General features: G+C 45.7%; 1 protein-coding gene across 4 annotated transcripts in view; it reads right to left on the reverse strand.

The window, feature by feature from the left end:
* Window positions 1-25,148, reverse strand: part of lrp2bp (LRP2 binding protein) — a 121,307-nt gene that overhangs the window by 67,840 nt on the left and 28,319 nt on the right. For all 4 annotated transcript variants that reach the window (XM_070879028.1, XM_070879018.1, XM_070879040.1 and 1 more), the window contains exon 3: window positions 22,507-22,622. In XM_070879028.1, the coding sequence (XP_070735129.1) occupies window positions 22,507-22,622 (116 nt within the window). The remainder of the gene's footprint in view (window positions 1-22,506; window positions 22,623-25,148) is intronic.

The raw sequence follows: 25,148 nt of genomic DNA on the forward strand, positions 1-25,148 counted from the left end.
GTCTCTTGTGATTTTCCCAATATCCAGTCATCTCCCTTGCATAGCAACACATGTAGCATGTAGCAAGGTGCTTAACCCGGGTAGGAAATTACCAAAATAATTGAGAAATCCCAGGAACGGCCGCAGCTCCGTCACATTCTGTGATCTCGGCACGTTCTTGATGGCCTCCGTCTTGGCGTCGGTGGATCTGATGCCGTCTGCCGCGATTCTTCTCCCCAAGAACTTGACCTCTGACGCTAGGAAAACACATTTCAAGCGTTTCAACCTGAGTCCCACACAATCTAGCCGACTTAGAACCTCTTCCAGTTCTGCAAGTGTTCGATGGTGTCCCGACCTGTGATCAATATGTCATCTTGGAAAACCATGGTGCGCAGAATCGATTTTAGCAGACTCTCCATGTTCCTTTGAAAAATTGAATCGAATCCCAAACGGGCAACTATTGTAGATGAACAGACCTTTGTGCATGTTGATGCAGGTGAGGCCTTTCGAAGATTCCACCAGCTCCTGCGTCATGTAGGCCGAGGTCAGGTCCAACTTGGTGAACGTCTTCCCTCCTGCCAGCGTCGCAAATAGGTTGTCTGCCTTGGGTAGCGGGTACTGGTCCTGCAGCGAAAAACGGTTAAGCGTTACTTTATAGTCTCCACAAATTCTGACCGTGCCATCGCCCTTGAGAACCGGAACAATCGGACTGGCCCACTCGTTGAACTCAACCGGCGCGAAGGTGCCCTCTCATTGCAGCCTGTCCAGCTCGATCTCCACTTTCTCTCGCATCATGTATGGCACCGCACGTGCCTTGTGGTGGATGGGTCGTGTACCGGGAACCAAGTGGATCTGCATCTTCGCCCCAGAGAAATTTCCGATGCTTGGCTCAAATAACGATGGGAACTTGCTCAAAACCTGGGCACATGAGGCGTCATCGACGGACGAAAGCGCTCGGATGCCGTCCCAGTTCCAGCGGATTTTTCCCAGCCAGCTTCTGTGGGGCCTAACCCTGGTAAAACCCATAGTGGTAGTTCGTGCATCGCTCCATCAGAGAAGACTTTTACTGCTGCACTGCCAATTAAGGGGATCAGCTCTTTAGTGTAAGTTCTCAGCTTGGTATGAATAGGGCTCAGCTTGGGCCTTTGTGCCTTGTTGCACCACAGCCTCTCGGAGGCCTTTTTGCTCATGATCGACTGACTCGCACCCGTGTCCAATTCCATGGATACTGGAATTCCGTTCAGCTCAACTTTTAACATGATTGGTGGACATTTCGTGGTGAAGGTGTGTACCCCATACACTTCTGCCTCCTCGGTTCGGGTCTCTAATTCAGTTTGATCCGCCATGGATCGGTCTTCCTCTGCAATGTGGTGTTTTGCAGGGTTTGCAGCTCGTCTGCACATTCGCTGGAGGCATCCCATTGTTCCGCAGTCTTTGCACACATAGTGTTTGAAGCGACATTGATGGGCTGGATGATCACCACCGCAGCGCCAACAAGGAATTAATTGCCTCGCATTTAGACTTGATGACGGACTCTGAGTCATCTGAGGTCGTGCAACTGCTAGCGTGTACGTTCTGCCATATGCATTCCTGCTTGAAAACGACGTTACTTTGTGTACAGTACTTACCGATGCATCTTTATGCTGTGAAATCCGTTTGGTGTTATCGCTGGTGGACATAAATGCCTGGGCTATCGTTATGGCTTTGCTCAGGTTTGGTGTTTCAACGGTCAATAGTTTGCGAAGGATAATCTCATGGCCAATGCCAAGCACAAATAAGTCTCTTAGCATTTGCTCCAGGAATCCACCGAATTTGCAATGTCCTGCAAGGCGCCTTAGTTCGGCGACGTAGCTCGCCACTTCCTGGCCTTCAGACATGTGTAAAATCAATACCTTGCCATCAGAACGCTCTCCTTCGGATTTAGGTGCTCCCGGACCAGCGTACACAGTTCTTCATACAATTTGGTTGTTGGTTTCACCGGAGCAATAAGATTCTTCATGAGACCATAGGTTGTTGCCCCGCAGATGGTGAGGAGGATCGCCCTTCATTTGGCAACGTTCTCATTCCCTTCCAGCTCATTGGCTACGAAGTATTGGTCGAGTCGCTCCACGAAGACTTCCCAATCGTCACCTTCTGAGAATTTCTCCAGGGTACCAACAGTTCTCTGCATGTTCATGTGATTGTTCATTATCTAATACTCGTCGCCAGTTGCTATGTTTCAAATAACACAATGTGACTGAGTACTGTAGACTTGAGTAAGTGTGACCTTAGTCTCTTTATTCTGACTCTAGATTGCTGGCACAGCATTGGAGGCCTGCTTATATGCAGTGCTCCCAAGGGATGCTGGGATACCTTGGGACTCCACCAAATGCGTCCTCTGGTGGCGGTAGAATGCTGGTTACAAAGTGTTGCATACATAACAAAAGTAATCTAGCACGGAATATAAAAAAGATAGCAAGAGTTTCTACAGGTATATAAAAAGGAAAAGAGTGGCTAAAGTAAATGTTGGTCCCTTACAGGAATTAGTGATGGGGAACATGGAGATGGCAGAAACTCTGAACAAATATTTTGTAACAGTCGTTACAGTAGAGGACACTAAAAATATTCCAACAATGGATAGTCAAGGGGCTATGGGGGTGGGGGAGGAACTTAACACAATCACAATCACTAAGGAGGTGGTACTCAGTAAGATAATGGGACTAATGGCAGATAAATCCCCTGGACCTGATGGCTTGCATCCAAGGGTCTTAAGAAAAGCAGCGGCAGGAATAGTGGATGCATTGGTGTAATTTAACAAAATTCACTGGATTCTGGGATGGTCCCAGCAGATTGGAAAACTGCAAATGTAATGCCCCTATTTAAAAAAGGAAGCAGAGAAAAAGCAAGAAACTATAGCCCAGTTAGCCTAACATCTGTGGTTGGGAAAATGTTGGAGTCCATTATTAAAGAAGCAGTAGCAGAACATTTAGAAAAGCATAATTCGGTCAGGCAGACTCAGCATGGATTTATGAAGGGGAAGTCATGTTTGACAAATTTGCTGGAATTCTTTGAGGATGTAACAGACAGGGTGAATAAAGGGAAAGCAATCGATGTGGTGTATGCGGACTTCCAGAAGGCATTTGACAAGGTGCCACATAAAAATTTACTGCACAAGATAAAAGTTCACAGAGTTGGGACTAATATATTAGCATGGATAGAGGATTGGCTAACTAGCAGGAAACAGAGAGTTGGGATAAATGGTTCATTTTTGGGTTGGCAATCTGTAACTAGTGGGGTGCTGCAGGGGTCAGTGCTGGGACCCCAACTATTTACAATCTATATTAACGACTTGGAAAAAAGGACTGTGTGTAATGTAGCCAAGTTTCCCTGCCGCTACTTCTCTTAAGACCCTAGGAAGCAAGCCATCAGGTCCAGGGGATTTATCCGCAATTAGTCCCTGGGGATCCTGGTGCATGAAACACAAAAGGTTAGTATGCAGGTATAGCAAGAGATCAGGAAGGCCAATGGAATCTTGGCCTTTATTGCAAAGGGGATGAAGTATAAAAGCAGGGAAGTCTTGCTACAGTTTTATACAGCATATTGGTGAGGCCACACCTGGAATACTGTGTGCAGTTTTGGTTTCCGTATTTAAGAAAGGATATACTTGCTTTGGAGGCAGTTCAGAGAAGGTTCACTAGTTTGATTCCGGAGATGAGGGTGTTGACTTATGAGGAATGGTTGAGTAGGTTGGGCCTCTACTCATTGGAATTCAGAAGAATGGAAGGTGATCTTATTGAAACATATAAGATTATGAGGGAGCTTGACAAGGTGGATGCAGAGAGAATGTTTCCACTGATAGGGGAGACGAGAATTAGGGGGCATAATCTTAGAATAAGGGGCCGCCCATTTAAAACTGAGATGAGGAGAAATTTCTTCTCAGAGTTGTAAATCTGTGGAATTCGCTGCCTGAGAGAGCTGTGGAAGCTGGGTTGTTGAATAAATTTAAGACAGAAATAGACACTTTCTTAAACGATAAGAGGTTATGGGGAGCGGGCGGGGAAGTGGAGTCGAGTCCATGATCGGATCAGCCATGATCGTATTAAATGGCGAAGCAGGTTCGAGGGGCCGTATGGCCTACTCCTGCTCCTATTTCTTATGTTCTTATTCCAACAGTGTCTATGTTTCAGAAAATACTTAATTGGCTGTAAAGTGCTTGGGGACGTCCAGTGCGTTATATAAATGTAAGTCTTTCTTTCGAACAAAAATTTATCAATCTTAGTTTTGTCATTTTCAATTGACCTAAACTCAACAGCTTTTTTTTCGGGTGGTGGGGGGGGGGAAAGGAGGGGGCGGGGAAAGAGTTCCAGATTTCCACTACCCTTTGTGTGAAGAAGTGTTTCCTGACATCAACCCTGAACGGCTAAGTTCTAATTTTATTGTTCTGGACTCCCCCGGAAATAGTTTCTCCCTGTCTACCCTATCAACTCCTTTAATCATCTTAAACACTTTCAATTAGACCACCCTTAATCTTTTATACTCAAGGGAATAGAAGCCTAGTCTATGCAATCTTTCGTCTTAAATTAACCCTTTTCACCCAAGTATCATTCTGGTGAATCTGTGCTGCACCACCTCCAAGGCCAATATATCCTTTCTGAGGTGCAGTGTTCAGAACTGAACGCAAGACTCTAAATGGAGTCTAGCCAGAGCATTATATAACTGTACCATAACCTCCATCCCTTTGTATTCCAGTCCCCTTTAGATAAAGGCCAACATTCAATTAGTGTTTTAAATTATTTTTTGTACCTGTCCACTCGCTTTTAGTGATTTCTGTACTTGGACCCCGAAATCTCTCTGCTGCAATCTACCAATGTCCCTTTACAACTTTCTGCTCACATCTACACTGTTTACTTCTTGGTGGCATCAATAAACGTGGATATACAGCTCTATATTCATACAGAATCATAGAAATTTACAGCACAGAAGGAAGCCATTTGGCCCACTGTGTCTGTTACGGACGAAAAAGAGCTATCCAGCCTAATCCCACTTTCTAGCTCTTGGTCTGTAGCCTTGTAGGTTACGACATTTCAAGTGCACATCCAAGTACTTTTTAAATGCTATGAGGGTTTCTGCCTCCACCACCCTTTCAGGCAGTGAGTTCCAGACCCCCACCACCCTCTGGGTGAAACAAATTCTGATCAACTCCCCTCCAATCTATCTACCAATTACTTTAAATCTATGCACCCCGGTTATTGACCTCTCTGCTAAGGGACATATGTCCTTCCGATCTACTTTATCTAGGCCCCTCATAATTTTATACACCTCAATTAAGTCTCTCCTCAGCCTCCTCTGTTCCAAAAAAAAACAATCCCAGCCTATCCAATCTTTTCTCATAACTAAAATTTTCCAGTCCTTGTAAATCTCCTCTGTGCAATCACATCTTTCCTGTAATGTAACCAGAACTACATACAGTACTCCAGCTGTGGCCCAAGTAGTGTATTATACAGTTCTAGCATAACCTCCCTACTCTTATATTCTATTCCTCAACTAATAAAGGAAAGTATCCGATATGCCTTCTTAACCACCTTATCTACTTGTTTTGCTACCTTCAGAGATCTGTGGACATGAACTCCAGGGTCCCTCTGTTCCTCTATACTTCTCAGTATCCTACCATTTATTGTACATTTCCTTGTCTTGTTAGCCTTCCCCAAATGCATTAGCTCATACCTCAAGATTGAATTCCATTTGCCACTTTTCTGCCACCTGATCAGTTCAATTATATCTTCCTGCAGTCTTCAGCTTTCTTCCTCACTATCTATCACATGGCCAATATTTGTAACATCTGCAAACTTCTTAATCATGCCCCCTACATTGAAGTCTAAATCATTGATACATATCACAAAAGCAAGGAACCTAGTACCGAGTCCTGCAGAACCCCACATTACCCTTTGCTTCCTGCCATTGAGCCAATTTTGGATCCAACTTGCCACTTTCCCTTGGATCCCATGTGCTTATACTTTTCTGACCAGTCTGCCATGTAGGACCTTATCAAAAATCTTGCTAAAATCCATGTAGAGTACATCAAACGTGCTACCCTCATCAACCCTCCTGGTTATCTCGACAAAAAATTTAATCAAGTTCGTCCAACACGACCATTCCTTAACAAATCCACGCTGACTGGCCTCGATTAATCCATGCCTTTCTAAATGACAATTAATACCAGCCCTCAGAATTTTTTCCAATAATTTGCCCATCACTGAGGTTAGGCTGATTGGCCTGTAATTACTCGGTCTATCCCAAATTTATTTCCATTAAGTTCGTTAATAGTCTACTAAATCGAGGCATGGCGGGGCACCCGAGTCCTATGGAATGCACATCTTGTACCATGTGGGAACTCCAGGACGCTTCCCATGTCCTGGACAACCACATCTGCTGGAAGTGTCGTCAGCTGGAAGAGCTCAAGCTCCAGGTTTCAGAGCTTCTGCAGCAGCTGGCGTCATTGCGGTCCGTTACCCAGCAGTGTAAGAGTGTGCAGGCAGAGAGGGAATGGGTGACCATCAGACAATCAAGGAGGACCAGGCAGATAGTGCAGGAGTCCCTGAGTGCATCTCACTCTCTAACCAGTATTTGAGTACTGAATACTGATGAGGGCGATGCTTCCTCTCGGGAGTACAGCCAGAGCCAGGTCCACGGCACCGCGGGTGGCTCAGCTGTACAGCAGTGGGGGCGGGGGGTATGGAGAAAGATTTGAAAAGCAATATAATAGTTGAGGGAACAGCCAGGTGTTTCTGCAGCTGCAGACATGATTCCAGGATGGTATGTTGTCTCCCTGGTGCCACGGTCATGAATAATGTCCTCGCAGAGGGAGGTTTGTTAATGCTGTCGAGGAGGGTTTAAAATTAATCGCACAATTGCCGTGAATCCATGAACTCATTTCTCTTATTTGGAAGGAGGAGAGCATGCCAGGGGATCTCAGAGACGCTGTAATCGTGACCGTCTTCAAGAAAGGTGACAAGTCTGATTGCGGTAAATTAGAGGAGTTTCCCTGCTGTCTGCCACAGGGAAAGTCATCGCAAGAATCCTCCTCAATCACCCGCTCCCAGTGGCTGAAGAGCTCCTCCCAGAGTCCCAATGCGGATTCCGCCCACTAAGGGGCACAATGGACATCATCTTCACCGCGCGTCAAATTCAAGAGAAATGCAGGGAGCAGCACCAATCTCTGTACATGGCCTTTTGACCTCACAAAGGCCTTCGACACTGTCAACCGTGAGGGATGATGGAGCATCCTCCTCAAATTCGGCTGCCCTCAAAAGTTTCTCACCATTCTCCTCCTGCTTCACGATGACATGCAAGCCATGATCCTGACTAACGGATCAACCACAAACCCAATACACGTGCGGTTTGGGGTCAAGCAAGGCTGTGGTATTGCACCAACGCTTTTCTCAATCTTCCTTGCTGCAATGCTCCATCTCACCCTCAAAAAGCTCCCCGCTGGAGTAGAGCTAATTTACAGAACAAACAGGAAATTGTTCAACCTCTGTCGCCTCCAGTCCAGATCCAAGGTCGTCCCATCCTCGGTCATTGAATTACAGTATGCAGACGACGCTTGCGTTTGCGTACACTCGGAGGTCGAACTCCAAACCATCATCAAAACCTTCACCAAAGCGTACGAGAGTATGGACCTTACACTAAACATCCGTAAGAAAAAGTCCTCTACCAACCTGCCCCTGCCACATAGAACTGCCCCTCCCCCCCCCCCCCCCCCCGAATGAGGCGTTGGACAACGTGGACCATTCGTCATACCTCGGGAGCCTACTCTCAACAAGCAGACGTCGATGACGAAGTCCAACATCACCTTCAGTGTGCCAGTGCATCCTTAGATCGCCTGAGGAAGACCAGGACCTCAAACCCAGCACCAAGCTCATGGTCTACGCAGCAGTAGTGATACCCGTCCTCCTAAATGCTTCAGAGACATGGACTATGTACAGCAGGCACCTCAAAGCACTGGAGAAGTACAACAAATGCTGCCTCTGCAAGATTCTGCAAATTCATTGGCAGGATAGGTGCACCAACGTCAGGGTTCTCGCTCAGGCCAACATACCCAGCATTGAACATGCTTGATCAGCTCCGATGGATGGGCCATTGTCCGCATGCCCGATATTAGACTCCCAAAACAAATGCTCTACTCAGAGCTCCGACACGGCAAGCGAGTCCCAGGTGGGCAGAGGAAACGCTTCAAGGACCTCAAAATCTCCTTGAAAAGGTGCAACATCCCCAGCGACACCTGGGAATCCCTGGCCCGACTGCTCAAAGTGGAGGAGAAGCATCTGTGAAGGCACTGAAACATAGAAAACAGGTGCGGGAGTAGGCCATTCGGCCCTTTGAGCCTGCACCACCATTCAATAAGATCATGGCTGATCATTCCCTCAGTACCCCTTTCCTGCTTTCTCTCCATACCCCTTGATCCCCTTAGCCGTAAGGGCCATATCTAACTCCCTTTTGAATATATCCAATGAACTGGCATCAATAACTCACTGTGGCAGGGAATTCGACAGGTTAACAACTCTCTGAGTGAAGAAGTTTCTCCTCCTCTCAGTCCTAAATGGCCTATCCCTTATCCTAAGACTGTGTCCCCTGGTTCTGGACTTCCCCAACATCGGGAACATCCTACCCGCATCTAACCTGTCCCGTCCCATCAGAATCTTATATGTTTCTATGAGATCCCCTCCCATCCTTCTAAACTCCAAAGTATAAAGGCCCAGTTGATCCAGTCTCTTCTCATATGTCAGTCCTGCCATCCCGGGAATCAGCCTGGTGAACCTTTGCTGCACTCCCTCAATAGCAAGAACGTTCTTCCTCAGATTAGAAGACCAAAACTGAACACAATATTCCAGGTGAGGCCTCACCAAGGCCCTGTACAACTGCAGTAAGACCTCCTTGCTCCTATACTCAAATCCCCTAGCTATGAAGGCCAACATACCATTTGCCTTCTTCACCGCCTGCTATACCTGTATGCTAACTTCCAATGACTGATGAACCATGACACGCAAGTCTCGTTACACCTCCCCTTTTCCTAATCTGCCGCCATTCAGTAATATTCTGCCTTCGTGTTTTTGCCCCCAAAGTGGATAACGTCACATTTATCCACATTGTACTGCATCTGCCATGCATTTGCCCACTCACCTAACCTGTCCAAGTCACCCTGCAACCTCCTAGCGTCCTCCTCACAGCTCACACCGCCACCCAGTTTAGTGTCATCTGCAAACTTGGAGATATTACACTCAATTCCTTCATCCAAATCATTGATGTATATTGTAAAGAGCTGGGGTCCCAGCACTGAGCTCTGCGGCACTCCACTAATCATTGCCTGCCATTCTGAAAAGAACGCGTTTATCTCGACTCTCTGTTTCCTTTCTGCCAACCAGTTCTCTATCCACGTCAGTATATTACCCCCAATACCATGTGCTTTGATTTTGCACACCAATCTCTTGTGTGGGACCTTGTCAAAAGCCTTTTGAAAGTCCAAATATACCACATCCACTGGTTCTCCCTTGTCCACTCTACTAGTTACATCCTCAAAAAATTCCAGAAGATTCATCAAGCACGATTTCCCCTTCGCAAATCCATGCTGACTTGGACCGATCCTATCACTGCTTTCCAAATGCGCTGCTATTTCATCCTTAATAATTGATTCCAACATTTTCCCCACTACTGATGTCAGGCTAACCCGGTCTATAATTACCCGCTTTCTCTCTCCCTCCCTTTTTAAAAAGTGGTGTTACATTAGCTACCCCTCCAGTCCATAGGAACTGATCTCGAGTCGATAGATTGTTGGAAAATGATCACCAATGCATCCACTATTTCTAGGGCCACTTCCTTAAATACACTGGGATGCAGACTATCAGGCCCCGGGGATTTATCGGCCTTCAATCCCATCAATTTCCCTAACACAATTTCCCGCCTAATAAGGATATCCTTCAGTTCCTCCTTCTCACTAGACCCTCGGTCCTCTAGTACTTCCGAAAGGTTATTTGTGTCTTCCTTCGTGAAGACAGAACCAAAGTATTTGTTCAATTGGTCTGCCATTTCTTTGTTCCCCATTATAAATTCACCTGAATCCGACTGCAAGGGACCTACGTTTGTCTTCACTAATCTTTTTCTCTTCACATATCTATAGAAGCTTTTGCAGTCAGTTTTTATGTTCCCGGCAAGCTTCTTCTCGTACTCTATTTCCCCCCTCTTAATTAAACACTTTGTCCTCCTCTGCTGAATTCTAAATTTCTCCCAGTCCTCAGGTTTGTTGCTTTTTCTGGCCAATTTATATGCCTCTTCCTTGGATTTAACACTATCCTTAATTTCCCTTGTTAGCAACAGTTGAGCCACTTTCCCTGTTTTATTTTTACTCCAGACAGGGATGTACAATTGCTGAAGTTCATTCATGTGATCTATAAATGTTTGCAATTGCCTACCAACCGTCAACCCTTTAAGTATCATTTGCCAGTCTATTCTAGCCAATTCATGCCTCAAACCATCAAAGTTACCTTTCCTCAAGTTCAGGATCCTAGCTTCTGAATTATCTGTGTCACTCTCCATCTTAATAAAGAATTCTACCATGTTATGGTCACTCTTCCCCAAGGGGCCTCGCACAAGATTGCAAATTAGTCTTTCTCATTACACATCACCCAGTCTAGGATGGCCAGCTCCCTAGTTGGTTCCTCGACATATTGGTCTAGAAAACCATCCCTAATACACTCCAGGAAATCTTCCTCCACCGCATTGCTACCAGTTTGGTTAGCCCAATCAATATGTAGATTAATGTCACCCATGATAACTGCTGTACCTTTATTGCATGCGCCCCTAATTTCTTGTTTGATGCTGTCCCCAACCTCACTACTACTGTTTGGTGGTCTGTACACAACTCCCACTAGCGTTTTCTGCCCCTTGGTATTCCATAGCTCCACCCATACCGATTCCACATCATCCAAGCTAATGTCCTTTCTTACTATTGCATTAATTTCCTCTTTAACCAGCAATGCCACCCCGCCTCCTTTTCCTTTCTGTCTATCCTTCCTAAATGTTGAATACCCCTGGATGTTGAGTTCCCAGCCTTGGTCACCCTGGAGCCATGTCTCCGTGATGCCAATTAAATCATGCCCGTTAACTGCTATCTGCGCAGTTAATTCGTCCACCTTATTCCGAATACTCCTCGCATTGAGGCACAGAGCCTTCAGGCTTGTCTTTCTAACACACTTTGCCCCTTTAGAATTTTGCTGTAATGTGGCCCTTTTTGCTATTTGCCTTAGGTTTCTCTGCCCTCCACTTTTACTTTTCTTCTTTCTATCTTTTGCTTCTGCCCCCATTCTACTTCCCTCTGTCTCCCTGCATAGGTTCCCATTCCTCTGCAATATTAGTATAACTCCTCCCCAAGAGCACTAGCAAACACTCCCCCGAGGACATTGGTTGCGGACCTGAACACCTTGGGTCTCTTCGACGGGAGCAAGCAGATGCCAAGTGCAAACAGCTGAATGAGCGCACGACAACCCAAGCACCCCACCCACCCATCCCTTCAACCACTGTGTACCCCACCTGTGGCAGAGACTGTAGGTCCCGCATTGGATTCATCAGTCACCTGAGAACTCATATTAATGTGGAAGCAAGTCATCCTCGACTCCCGAGGGACTGCCTCAGAAGAAGAAAATAATTTGGCAGGGGGATGGGCACCAGGATGTAGAATTAGAAAGGAGAAACAAGGTGCACAAAGGATTGGGATAGACAGATACCACTAGAGTAAGAAATAGTAAGGTATTAGGTGGGGTTAGACTAAGAGAGAATACAAGACAGTTGAAGATGGTTTACAGTGTATGTGTGTAAATGCACGAAGCAACGTAAATAAGGTTGGTGAGCTGCAGTATCATAAGGTTTAGATTAGCTATGGAAAAGGACAGTGAGCAATCTAGAGTAAAAATACTTAATTGGAAGAAGGCCAATTTCAGTGGGTTGAGAATGGATCTGGCCTGGATAAATTGGAATCAAAAATTGGCAGGCAAAACTATAATCAAACAATGTGCTGCCTTCAAAGAGGAAATGGTTCAGGTACAGTTGAGGTACATTCCCATGAGAGGGAAAAGGCAACTAAAGTCAGAGCTCCCCAGATGACGAAAGAGATAGAGTAATATGAATCAGGAAAAGGGGGCATATGACAGATGTCAGCTTGAGAATACAAGTGAGAACCAGGCTGAATATAGAAAGTTCAGAGGGGAAGTGAAAAAGTAAATAAACAGGGCAAAGAGAGAGTATAAGAATAGATTGGCAGCCAACGTAAAAGGGAATCCAAAATTCTTCTGCAGGCATATAAATAGTAAACGGGTAGCAAGAGGGGTAGTGCAGATTAGGGACCAAAATGGAGACCTACGCATGGAGGCAGAGGGCATGGCAGAGGTACTAAATGAGTACTTTCCATCTGTCTTTACCAAAGATGCTGCCAAAGTCACAGTGAAAGAAGAGGTAATTGGAATGGATAAAAAATTGATAAAGAGGAGGTACTAGAAAGGCTGGCTGTACTTAAAGTAGGTAAGTCACCAGGACCGGATGGAATGCATTCTACTGATGCTGAGGGAAGTAAAGGTGGAAATTGCAGAGGTACTGGCCATAATCTTCCAAACATCCTTAGAAACAGGTGTGGTGCCAGAGGACTGAAGAATTGCAAATGTACACCCTTGTTCAAAAAAGGGTGCAAGGATAAAACGAGCAACTATAGGCCAGTCAGTTTAACCTCGGAGCGGGGAAGCTTTTAGAAACGATAATACGGGACAAAATTTACAGTCACTTGGAGAAGTGTGGATTAATTAAAGAAAGCCAGCACGGATCTGTTAAAGGCAAATCATATTTAGGCAAATCACAGGACTGTTATATGAGGAGAGATTGGGTCGACGAGGCCTGTATTCTCTAGAGTTTAGAAGAATAAGAGGGGATCTCATTGAAACGTATAAAATTCTGACTGGATTGGATAGACTGGATGCGGGGAGGATGTTTCCCTGGCTGGGAAGTCTAGAACAAGGGGTCACAGTCCCTTCCCACAGGATACGGGGTAGGAAATTTAGGACCGAGATGAGGAGAAACTTTTTCACTGAGGGTGGTGAACCTGTGGAATTCTCTACCACAAAAGGTTGTGGCGGCCAAGTGACTGAATATATTTAAGAGGGAGACAGATAGATTTCTAGAAACGAAAGACATTAAGGGGTATGGGGAAAAAATGGGAATATGGTGTTTGAGATAGAGGATCAGCCATGATCATATTGAATAGCGGTGCAGACTCAAAGGGCGGAATGGCCTACTACTGCTCCTATTTTCTATGTTTCAATGTTAAGTAAATTCATAGAATCATAGATGTTTACAGCACGGAAGGAGGCCATTTCGGCCCATCGTGTCCATGCCGGCCAACAAGAGGCTATCCAGCCTAATCCCACTTTCCAGCTCAAAGGTCCATAACCCTGCAGGTTACGGCACTTTAAGTGCCCATCCAAGTACTTTTTAAATGTGGTGAGGGTTTCTGCCTCTACCACCCTTTCAGGCAGTGAGTTCCAGACTCCACAACCCTCTGGGTGAGGAAATTTCCCCTCAATTCCCCTGTAGACCTTCTACCAATTACTTTAAATTTATGCCCCCGGGTTGTTGACCCCTCTGCTAAGAGAAATAAGCCCTTTCTCTCCACTATATTTAGGCCCCTCATAATTTTATACATCTCAATGAGGTCACCCCTCAACCTCCTCTGTTCCAAGGAAAACAAATCCAGCCTGTCCAATCTATCCTCATAGCTAAGATTCTCCACTCCAGCAACATCCTCGTAAATCTCCTCTCCAGTGCAGTCACGTCCTTCCTGTAATGCGGTGACCAGACCTGCACGCAGTACTCCAGCTGTGGCCTAACCAATGTTTTATACAGTTCAAACATAACCCCCCCTGCTCTTATATTCTATGTCTCGGCTAATAAAGGCAAGCATTCCGTATGCCTTCTTAACCACCTTATCTACCTGACCTGCTACTTTCAGAAATCATGGGCATGCACTCCAAGGTCTCTTTGTTCCTCTACACTTCTCAGTGTCCTGCCATTTAATGTGTATTTCCTTTCCTTGTTAGCCCTCCCTAAATGCATTACCTCTCACACCTCCGAATTAAATTCCATTTGCCATTGTTCTGCCCACCCGACCAGTTGATTGATATCTTCCTGCAGTCCGCAGCTTTCTTCATCATTATCAACCACACAGCCGATTTTAGTGTCATCTGCAAACTTCTTAATCATACCCCCTACATTCAAGTCTAAATCATTGCTATATACCACAAAATGCAAGGGAACTAGCACTGAGCCCTGTGGAACCCCACTGGAAACATCTTCCAGTCACAAAAACATCCATTTGCCCTGGATCCCCTGTTATATCTGTAATGCACTTATGAATGACTCCACGAGGCAATGTGTTGTCCTCAAACTGTAGTGATCTTGGTCCTTTATTTGTAACTCCAGAGTGAGGCACAAGCATGGTGGGCAGCCTTTTATACGGGGCCCTGCACAGTGACCGTCGGGTCTCCCACTGCAGTGCCCTCTGGTGGACAGCCTCTGCCACAGGGGCAGGAAACCCCGTCTCCACTAGTTGCACCCTCTAGTGGTGCCAGCATAGTATATACACAGTGTAAACCTTATTGATAGTACATCAGGTAACAAGTCTCCATCTTATGCAACTATACAGTGACTACATAGAGAGTATATCTATAGTCTGCATATATAACAACTTGGGCTTTTATTTTCGGGACCAGAATTGCCATGTAGGACCTATCAAAAGCTGAGTGAGTTCTTTGAAGAGGTAACAGAGAGGGTTGATGAGGGCAATGTGGTTGATATGATGTACATGGACTTCCAAAAGTAGTTTGATAATGTGCCACTTAATAGGCCTGCCAGCAACGTTGAAGCCCGTGGAATAAAAGGGCCAGTGGCAACAAGAAAATAAAATTGGCTAAGTGTCAGGGAACAGAGTAGTGGTGAATGTTTGTTATTCGGACTGGAGGAAGGTATAGAGTGGTGTTCCCCAGGGGTCGGTATTAGGACCACTGCTTTTCTTGATATGACTGCTGCCAACAACTGGAAGCTGTGTAGAAGCGTACTGCGCATTAATCTGGAACCGGAAGCTTCTGTTTTTCTTTCAACGATCCCCCTCTCTCCGGCATTTTTCTCAGAGCCCGCCCCAGTCCCAACATGTGCCTATATATATATATTCTGTGCCACAAATTCAGATAGATACTATGCAGATGGAGATGAGGGATAGAGACAGATCATACTTTTTAAAAATTGTATTATTAAAAGCACTGAGTCCATCCTTCTGTCTCTGAAGCCAATGCTGAAGTCCTGTTTACTGGGATCTAATTGAGCCATTAGCTGAAGCCAGTGCGAAGGTTTTCTGAGACCTGACTGTGATAACCATGTGAACATCAATTTCATTGCCCCATGGAATCATTCGCATTAACTGGTTGTCATACTTAACTTCTGACCCAGTCTACAAACTTCAACCCATCCCAGCGCCTTGGGCCAGACCCAGATCCTGCTCCCAGATATCAAGCCTCAAGTCTCAAGCCGCTCTTAGGTTTTGCATCCTGCCCACAGGCAGCTGGCAAAATTTTCCATAATTAAGTTAAAAATAATTGACCGGCGAGAAAATGGATCTTAAGAACATAAGAAATTGGAGCCATACGGCCCCTTGAGCCTGCTCCGCCATTTAACACGATAATGGCTGATCCGATCATGGACTCGGGTCCATTTCCCTGCCCGCTCTCCACAACCTCTTATTCCCTTATCGGTTAAGAAACTGTCTATCTCTGTCTTAAATTTATTCGATGTCCCAGCTTCCACAGCTCTCTGAGGCAGCAAATTCCACAGATTTACAACCCTCTGAGAGAAGAAATTTCTCATCTCAGTTTTAAATGGGTAGCCACTTATTCTAAGATTATGCCCTCTAGTTCTAGTCTCCCCTATCAGTGGAAACATCCTCTCTGCATCCACCTTGTCAAGCCCTCTCATAATCTTATACGTTTTGATAAGATCACCTTTCATTCTTCTGAATTCCAATGAGTAGATGCCCAACCCAACCTCCTCAACCTTTCCTCATAAGTCAACCCCCTCATCCCCGGAATTAACCTAGTGAACCTTCTCTGAACTGCCTCCAAAAGTAAGTATATACTTTTATAAATATGGAAACCAAAACTGCATGCAGTATTCCAGGCCTCACCAATGTATAACTGTAGCAAAACTTCCCTGCTTATATGCTCCATCCCCTTTGCAATAAAGGCCAAGATTCCATTTGCCTTCCTGATCACTTGCTGCACCTGCATACTAATCTTTGTGTTTCATGCACAAGTACCCCAGGTCCTACTGTACTGCAGCACTTTGCAATTTTTCTCCATTTAAATAATAACTTTCTCTTTGATTTTTTTTCTGCAAAAGTGCATAACCTCACACTTTCCAACATTATACTCCATCTGCCAAATTTTTGCCTACTCACTTAGCCTGTCTAGGTCCTTTTGTAGATTTTTTGTATCCTTGCTTTTCCTCCCATCTTTGTATCATCAGCAAATTTGGCTACGTTACACTTGGTCCTTTCTTCCACGTCGTTAATATAGATTGTAAATAGTTGGGGTTCCAGCACTGATCCCTGCAGCACCCCACTAGTTACTGATTGCCAACCCAAGAATAAACCATTTATCACGACTCTGTTCGTTAGTTAGCCAATCCTCTATCCATGCTAATATATTACCCCCAACCCCGTGAACTTTTATCTTGTGCAGTAACCTTTTATGTGGCACCTTGTCAAATGCCTTCTGGAAGTCCAAATATACCACATCTATTCGTTCCCTTTATGCACCCTGTTCGTTACATCCTCAAAGAATTCCAGCAAATTTGTCAAACATGACTTCCCCTTCATAAATCCATGCTGACTCTGCCTGACCCAATTATGCTTTTCCAAATGTCCTGCTACTGCTTCTTTAATAATGGACTCCAATATTTTCCCAACCACAGATGTTAGGCTAACTGGTCTATAGTTTCCTGCTTTTTGTCTGCCTCCTTTTTTAAATAGGGGCGTTACATTTGCAATTTTCCAATCTGCTGGGACCTCCCCAGAATCCAGGGAATTTTAGTAAATTACAACCAATGCATCCACAATCCCTGCCGCTACTTCTCTTAAGACCCTAGGATGAAAGCCATCAGTCCAGGGGATTTATCTGCCTTTAGTCCCATTATCTTACTGCGTACCACCTCCTTAGTGATTATGATTGTGTTAACCGCTCCCCCTATAGTCCCTTGACTATCCACTGTTGGGATATTGGGCCCAAGTTTCGGCCTCAGTTGCTCCTGATTTTTTGGAACAACTGGTGTAGAATGGAGTATCTTATAAATTCAAATTGTCAGCATTTAGTTTGCTCCAGTTCTAGTCAGTTAGAACAGTTTCACTTTGGAACAGAATTTTTTTTTTCAAAAGGGGGCGTGTCCAGCCACTTACGCCTGTTTTCAAAGTTTCGGCAGTGAAAACTTACTCCAAACTAACTTAGAATGGAGTAAGTGAAGATTTTTGTACGCTCGAAAAAACCTTGTCTACACTTTAGAAAATCAGGCGTAGGTTACAAATCAGGCGTAGGGAATGGGGAGTGGGGGGGGGTTTAAAGGGAAGTTTACAAACATTAAACACTTCAGTTTTACAAATAAAGAGCCATCATCAATAATAAATGATAAAAACATCAATAAATCAACCAATAAATCAATCAAAAAAAATTAATAAGAAATAATTTTTTTTTAAAATCAATAAATAAAACATTTTCTACTTACCAACTGCAGCACCAGGAGCCCTCCAACAGCGTGCTGGGATGCCCCCCCAGACACAGTGTGTCTCTGTCAGTGTCTCTATCTCTCTGTCTGTCTGTCTGTCTGTGTGTGTCTCTCACTCTCTGTCAGTGTCTGTGTTTCTGACAGTGAGAGGAGGGGGGTAGAGGGAGAGAGGGGGGGCAGGGGGAGGGGAGGGAGGGAGGCAGAGAGGGTGGGGGGAGAGAAGGGGGAGGGAGGAGAGAAGGGGGGGAGAGAGGGGAGGAGGGGAGAAGGGGGGGAGAAGGGGAGGAGAAGGGGGGGAGGAGAAGGGGAAGGGGGGAGGAGAAGGGGAAAGGGGAGAGGGGAAGGGGGAGGGGAAGGGGAAGGGAGAGGGGAAGGGGGGGAGAAGGGGAAAGGGGGAGGAGAAGGGGAAGGGGAAGGGAGAGGGGAAGGGGGGGAGGAGAAGGGGAAGGAGAAGGGGAGGGGGGAGGAGAAGGGGAGGGGGGAGGAGAAGGGGGGAGGAGAAGGGGCAAGGGGGGGAGGAGAAGGGGCAAGGGGGGGGATGAGAAGGGGAGGGGGGATGAGAAGGGGAAGGGGAGAGGGGAAAGGAAAGAGGGGAGGAGAAGGGGAAAGGGAGGGAGGAGAAGGGGCAAGGGGGGGGATGAGAAGGGGAGGGGGGGATGAGAAGGGGGAGAGGGGAAGGGGAAGGGGAAGAGGGGGGAGAGGAGAAGGGGAAGGGGAGAAGGGGAAGGGGGAGGAGAGGAGAAGGGGAAGGGGGGGAGAGGAGAAGGGGAGAGGGGAAGGGGAAGAGGGGGGAGAGGGGAAGGGGAGGAGAGGAGAAGGGGAAGGGGAGGAGAGGAGAAGGGGAAGGGGAGGAGAGGAGAAGGGGAAGGGGGGGAGAGGAGAAGGGGAAGGGGGGAGAGGAGAAGGGGAAGGGGGGGGAGAGGAGAAGGGGAAGGGGGAGGAGAGGAGAAGGGGAAGGGGGGGGAGAGGAGAAGGGGAGAGGAGAAGGGGAAGGGGGGGAGAGGAGAAGGGGAAGGGGGGGAGAGGAGAAGGGGAAGGGGGGGGGAGAGGAGAAGGGGAAGGGGGGAGAGAAGGGGAAGGGGGGGAGAGGAGAAGGGGAAGGGGAGAGGGGGGGAAGGAGAAGGGGGGGAAAGGAGAAGGGGGGGAAAGGAGAGGGGGGGAAAGGAGAGGGGGGAAAGGAGAAGGGGGGGGGAGAAGGAGAAGTGGAGGGGGGAGGTTGAACGGGCCGGGCCCAAGACTTCGGGCAGGGCACGTCCCCAGCACCAGATTTATAGGTAGGTGGCGTTGGGTCGGGTCGGGAGCGCGGGTCGGGGTCGGGAGCGCGGGACGGATCGGGTCGGGTCGGGTCGGGGGCGGGGGGAGGGAGGTCAGGTTGGGTCAGGTCCGGTCCGGGTGAGGGGGTGTCGGGAGCAGGGGTCGGGTCGGGGGGGGGGTGGTGGGAGGGAGGGAGGGAGGTTCGGGTCGGGGGGGGGGGAGCACGGGTCGGGTCCAGTCCGGGGGGTCCGGTCCGGTGGGGGGGGAAGTGGGTGTCGGGTCGGGAGGAAGCAGGAGCTGGGCGTGGGAGGAGCCTTATGCACGCAGCCCCAGTGAGGCTATTCGGCCAGTTTTGGGCGCCTGGAGCCACTGTAGCGCGCATGTGCAGAGGTCCCGGCACTGTTTTCAGTGCAGGGACCTAGCTCCACCTCCTACAGCTCGTGCTGTGCCGCGCCGAGCTGCAAACGACCTGCAGGGAGCCGGAGAATCTGTAAGTTTTTTTTAGCCGCACTTTGTGGCCCGAAAACGGCGCAGCCCGAAACTTGGGCCCATTGTTAGTGTCCTCTATAAAATATTGATATAAAATATTTGTTCAGAGCTTCTGCCATCTCCATATTCCCCATTACTAATTCCCTGGTCTTGTCCTCTAAGGCACCAATATTTACTTTAGCCACTCTTTTCCTTTTTATATACCTATAGAAACTTTTGCTGTTTTTATATTTCGTGTTAGTTTACTTTCATAGTCTATCTTCCCTTTCTTAATCATTTTTTTAGTCATTCTTTGATGGCTTTTAAAAGCTTCCTAATCTTCTGTCCTTCCACTAGTTTTGGCCACTTTGTATGCCCTCGTTTTTAAATTGGATATCATCCTTTATTTCTTTAGTTAGCCATGGTCAGCTATCTTTTCTTTTACACCCTTTCCTCTCCTCACTGGAATTTTTTTTTCGAGAGTTATGAAATATCTCCTTAAATGTACGCCACTGTTCATCAACCGGCCTACACTTTAATCTATTTACCCAGTCCACTTTTGCCAACTCTGCCCTCATACCTTTGTAGTCTCCTTTATTTAAGCTTAGTACGCTGGTTTGAGATCCAACTTTCTCGCCCTCCATCTGAATTTGTAATTCAACCATGCTATGATCACTCATTCCAAGGGGATCCTTTACTAGGAGATTGCTTATTTAACCTGTCACATTACACCAGACCAGATCTAAGATAGCCTGCCCCTGGCTTGGTTCCGTTACATGCTGCTCAAGGAACCTGTTCCCTTATGCTCTCTATGAACTCTTCCTCAAGGCTCCCCTGACCAATTTGAATTGTCCAATCAATATGGAGGTTAAAATTACCCATGATTATTGCTGTTCTCTTTTTACAAGCCCCCACTATTTCTTGGTTTATACTCCGACCAACAGAGTTGCTACTGTTAGGGGGCCTATAGACTACGCCCGCCAGTGACTTTTTCCCCTTATTATTCCTTATCTCCACCCAAACTGTTTCAACATCCTGATCATTTGAGCCAATATCGTTTCCCACTATTGCGGTGATTCCATCCTTTATTAATAGAGCTACACCACCTCCTTTTCTTTTCTGTCTGTTATTCTGATTGCCAAATACCCCTGAATATTTAATTCCCAGTCCTGGTTTCCTTGCAACCACGTCTCTGTTATGGCTACCAGATCATACCCATTTGCATCTAGCCGTGCTGACAACTTATCTATTTTATTACGAATGTAACATGTATTTAGACAAAGTGCCTTTAAATTTTTTTTTTTTAACCTTTTTTCCTACTTGTTTCCTCTCTCCTTCAAACTCACTTTCTTTATTTTTGCTTTCTAATTTCAGCTTTATTCCCCTCCCTACTGAATCTATTTTTAGGTTCCCATCCTCCTGCCAAGCTAGTTTAAACCCTCCCTAACAGCACTAGCAAACCCCTCCGCGAAGATATTGGTCCCGGCTCTGTTGAGGTGCAACCCGTCCGGCTTGTAAAAGTCCCACCTCCCCCAGAAGCGGTCCCAATGCCTCAGGAAACTAAAGCCCTCCCGCCTGCACCATCTCTCCAGCCACGTATTCATCTGCTCTATCCTATTTCTGTGCTCACTAGCTCGTGGCACTGGGAGTAATCCAGAGATTATTACCTTGGAGGTCCTGCTTTTTAATCTCTCTCCTAGCTCCCTAAAGTCTGTCTGCAGGACCTCATCCCTCTTTCTACCTTGCACTAGTATTCTCGGCGGTTAAAGGGGAAACGAAGTGTAACGGGCGGTTCTTAAAATGTTTTTAAAAATTTAGTCCGAGACTGTGGTTGGGCCTAGGGAGGGGGGAAATCTTTTTTTTAAATTTCACTGAAGAAAAATAAAAAGTTAAAAAACATTCCCAAGACAGTCTTAAAGCTAATCACCATTTTACAATTAAAAAAAAAAGAACCTTTAGCTTACCTTTCTTTGCAGAGTACTCACCTACCACCCTGTTTAAGCAGCTTTCACAGGGCGGTTCTTCTCTTGGCGATCTGGACGGACTTCCGTTGAGGCCAAACTTATGCCCTGCCGATTTTCTCGGCCGTGCACGTCAGTGGTTTGCTCCCGGTGGGTATTTTGAGATTTGGGCTATACCATTAAAAAAACTAAGGGGGAAACTTTCGCCGGGCGGTTTCTCTCCCAAAAACAGCTGTTCCGCCGAGAAACCCGCCGAAAATGAAGGTGAAAGTTTAGCCCCAAGTGTCCAATATTACCAAATGACTTTGAAAAGAGCAGTGCAATGTAGTACCAATGTACAGAGGCACTGAGCAGTAGGATGCCGATTCAATTCTTCACTCTGCCGATTTTACAATGGTAGGAGCTACTGGGTAGTTAAAACCAAGCAAATGGGTAGTTTTAAAATCAGGTTGATTTCACATGTTTGGCCAAGAAGGATACTGGAAAGATGGCTGGCAGCAAACCATCTTCTCTGCTTTCTTGTATAGCCTTGCTGGGGTGAGGGATCCAACAAGAAAAGAATATCAGAGAAAATAAAGAGGATGCAGGCCCAGCACAAAGAAGGAGACCAACTCCTTAATGGAATTCTAATTTACAACCAAATGTGTACTGACGTATTGTAAAATTAGTTAGAGACGTTACCAGTACCAATCAGAAAATATCTGATAATGTGGCTGCCGATCATGGATGTACTTATACTCAAATCGAAGTAGAAATTAAGCCCTTTGCCGGCTCTGCTTAAAATATTCTTCTTGAAGGAAAGGTAGCCAGGAATAAGTCTTTTTCAATATATACCCATATTAATGTGTTACTCACTGCAATAAACTGATGACAAAAATCAAGATTATGATGCAAAATATGGTGTGTAACAAGAAAAACAACACAGATTTTTTTTAATGATTTTAACTCCAGAAATCACTGATAGTCTCACAGCTTCTTTATTGCTATATATGAACTATTACCTCACCTCTTCAAAATAGAGTTGTCCCAGTAGGAAAGTTGCTTGAGAATCTCCATCTTTAATCCGTTTCCTTAAAATGTCATCAGCCTTTTTCACATCTTTGGTATGGTTGAAGGTTTTAACTGAATATAAAGCATAAAAATATGCATAGTTTCCAACAGAACCTTTGAAGTTTTTGCTTCTAATCTATGCTTTAAGTTAAAGGTAGTGCCATGCTACTGGTGCAGTGTCTGACATTTCACATGCGGTGAGTTCCCAATCTCAGTTGTGTATCAGTGGGAAATGCTGAGTTGCAAAGGCTGAATGTTTCCCCACAGGGAAGTAAGAAAGAAAAATTATTAAATTGATAGACAAGTCCCTCTGGACTTTTTCTTGTAGCTTACAGCTGCCAGATCAAGAGTAGTGCTAGCAGCACCTTAGGACAGGGCTGCAGTTTGACTACCCCACATGGGACATCATTTAAGAAAGAAATAGGAGCAGGAGTAGGCCATTCGATCTCTCGAGCCCACTCTGCCATTCAATAAGATCGTGGCTGATCATCTACCTCAATTCCATTTCCCTGCGCTATCCCCGTAACCCTTGATTTCCATAATATCCAAACATTTGTAGTGCACTGTAAGAATAAAAGTGTTTAATAATTACAAAATTGATTCTGTATATCTATAAATGCTAAAAGTGTAGATTATATGGAAAGGCTGCAGTGTTGAAACAAAATGGAAGCTCACAGACTTCCAGCATGTTCTGTTTGTACATTGTCTTCTCGCTGGACAGAGCTTAAAGGAACAAAGGTGTTAACTGGAAAGTCATTAAACTAGTCAAGGAGTGGCGCTGGCCTTCCAGACAGACGCATGTATGAGGAGAAGCCAATCAGGAATGGCCCTGGAACCAAGATCCAATCCTGAGGCTTCTTGAGAAACAATGGCCTTAAGAGATATAAAAACTCAAGCCAAAGATTGCTCTCTCTCTTCTCCTTAGCACATGGCAAAAGCAGGACCTCACTCTATAGACAAAGAAGCAGGCCGTGTGCTTTGCCAGAGGCAAGTAAAGTATACCGTTTTTATTGCAACATCATTGTATCTGTTGTAACTAAGTCGATCCAAAGGATAGCTGACGACTGACGATAGATGTGCATGTGTGCGTATTTCATAAACTATTCCAAATTGTTTTAAAAGAATCAGTCTCACTGTCAATTTAATGCCAGACATTTAGAAATCTTATAAATTGGAGGCTTGTCCGGGATCTGGTGAGACAGTTTTTGATGATTCTTTTGAACAATTGGAAATTTCGGGAGTTGCGATTCTAATCTATGTTGCGAAGTATAAACTATAAACGGTTAAACGGATCGGGAGAGTTGAGTCTTAAGGAGCAGTCATCTCGACAGTTGGAGCTGTTTAAGTGGGGACCCACCAGTAGTTAAATTCAAAAGATACAGGATGAAGGGATCGGTCATGAACAGAAAGCCAACAAAAAGAAATGTTGAGATAGTTTATCAGGAGAAGTTGTCCAAAACGGTATCCATAACGGACATAGAAGAGTTACAGGCACAGGCACCATACCTCCGTAAGGGCCATCATGCATCCTTTTATCCAGGAGAAAGTAGATCAGGGAGAGCCAAGGCCAAAATGGGCAAACGGTCTCTTGGCATTCAGCGCATGTTATTATGCCCGGAGAGATGAGAAATGAATGAGGCAGAACGCCAAAGTGATCCAAGATTTAAAAGAACTACGTAAAAGAGATTCAGAGTGTGAAAGAAAAAGGGCAAAAGAGATACAGGATTTAAAAGAATTGCAAATAAAAGAGATTCATCTAAAAGAAAAAGAGATTCAAGGTATAAAACAACAAAAGTAAGAAGGCCTCCAACTTATGAAGCAGTTAAAAGGGGGAGAAATACAGCATTTAAGACAAGAAATTGGTCAATTAAACCACAATAATAGGCAATTAGAAAGAGGGGCCGAACAGGCAGCTTCATTGCTACAACAAAACCTCTCAAATTTAAATGCCACAGCAGCCGTCGTTGAAGCAAATGAAAACAAATTAGAGTTAAAAAAATATAAATTGGAAAACTTGGGGCCTCAGCAAGAGGTAGAAGATGCTAGGGGCGCATTAAGGGAAGTAATTAAGAGGCCACATAGGGAAGCAGATCACTCCCAGTGCCAACTAGAAATAGCGAGGCGAAAAAGTAAGTTAGAGGAGCAGAAGGCCCTGGTATCCGCAGTAACACGGGGAGCCATAACAGAGACAGCAGAAGGGGACAAGGGGGAGATAGATTGGGATGAGGAAGGAAGTCAGTATAATCCCCAGAGTGGTGGTGTAGGATGGGATACCTTGGAAACACAAGAGCCAATCGTAGCCCTAGTAACCACTTCTTTACGATGTAATATGCATGGTCACATCACAAGTAACCATACTGACTCACGGCCCATATCTGGTGCTGACACCACGGTGTGTAGCCACGAGTTGGGGCCCATTAATGATGGAGACGACACACTGGAAGTTAAAAGGAGGTGGTAAAATTTCAGGAGGACTCACCCAGAGTTGGAAAAGAGAGACTGAACACGAGTCCTCCTCTTGGTCTGTTCCACTTCCCTAAAAGATAATCTGCCAGACGCAGTCCTCCAGCCTGGCACAGCGGCCAATGCACTCATGAC

Source organism: Pristiophorus japonicus, chromosome 1 (assembly GCF_044704955.1).
Source record: "Pristiophorus japonicus isolate sPriJap1 chromosome 1, sPriJap1.hap1, whole genome shotgun sequence".
Taxonomy (NCBI): domain Eukaryota; kingdom Metazoa; phylum Chordata; class Chondrichthyes; family Pristiophoridae; genus Pristiophorus; species Pristiophorus japonicus.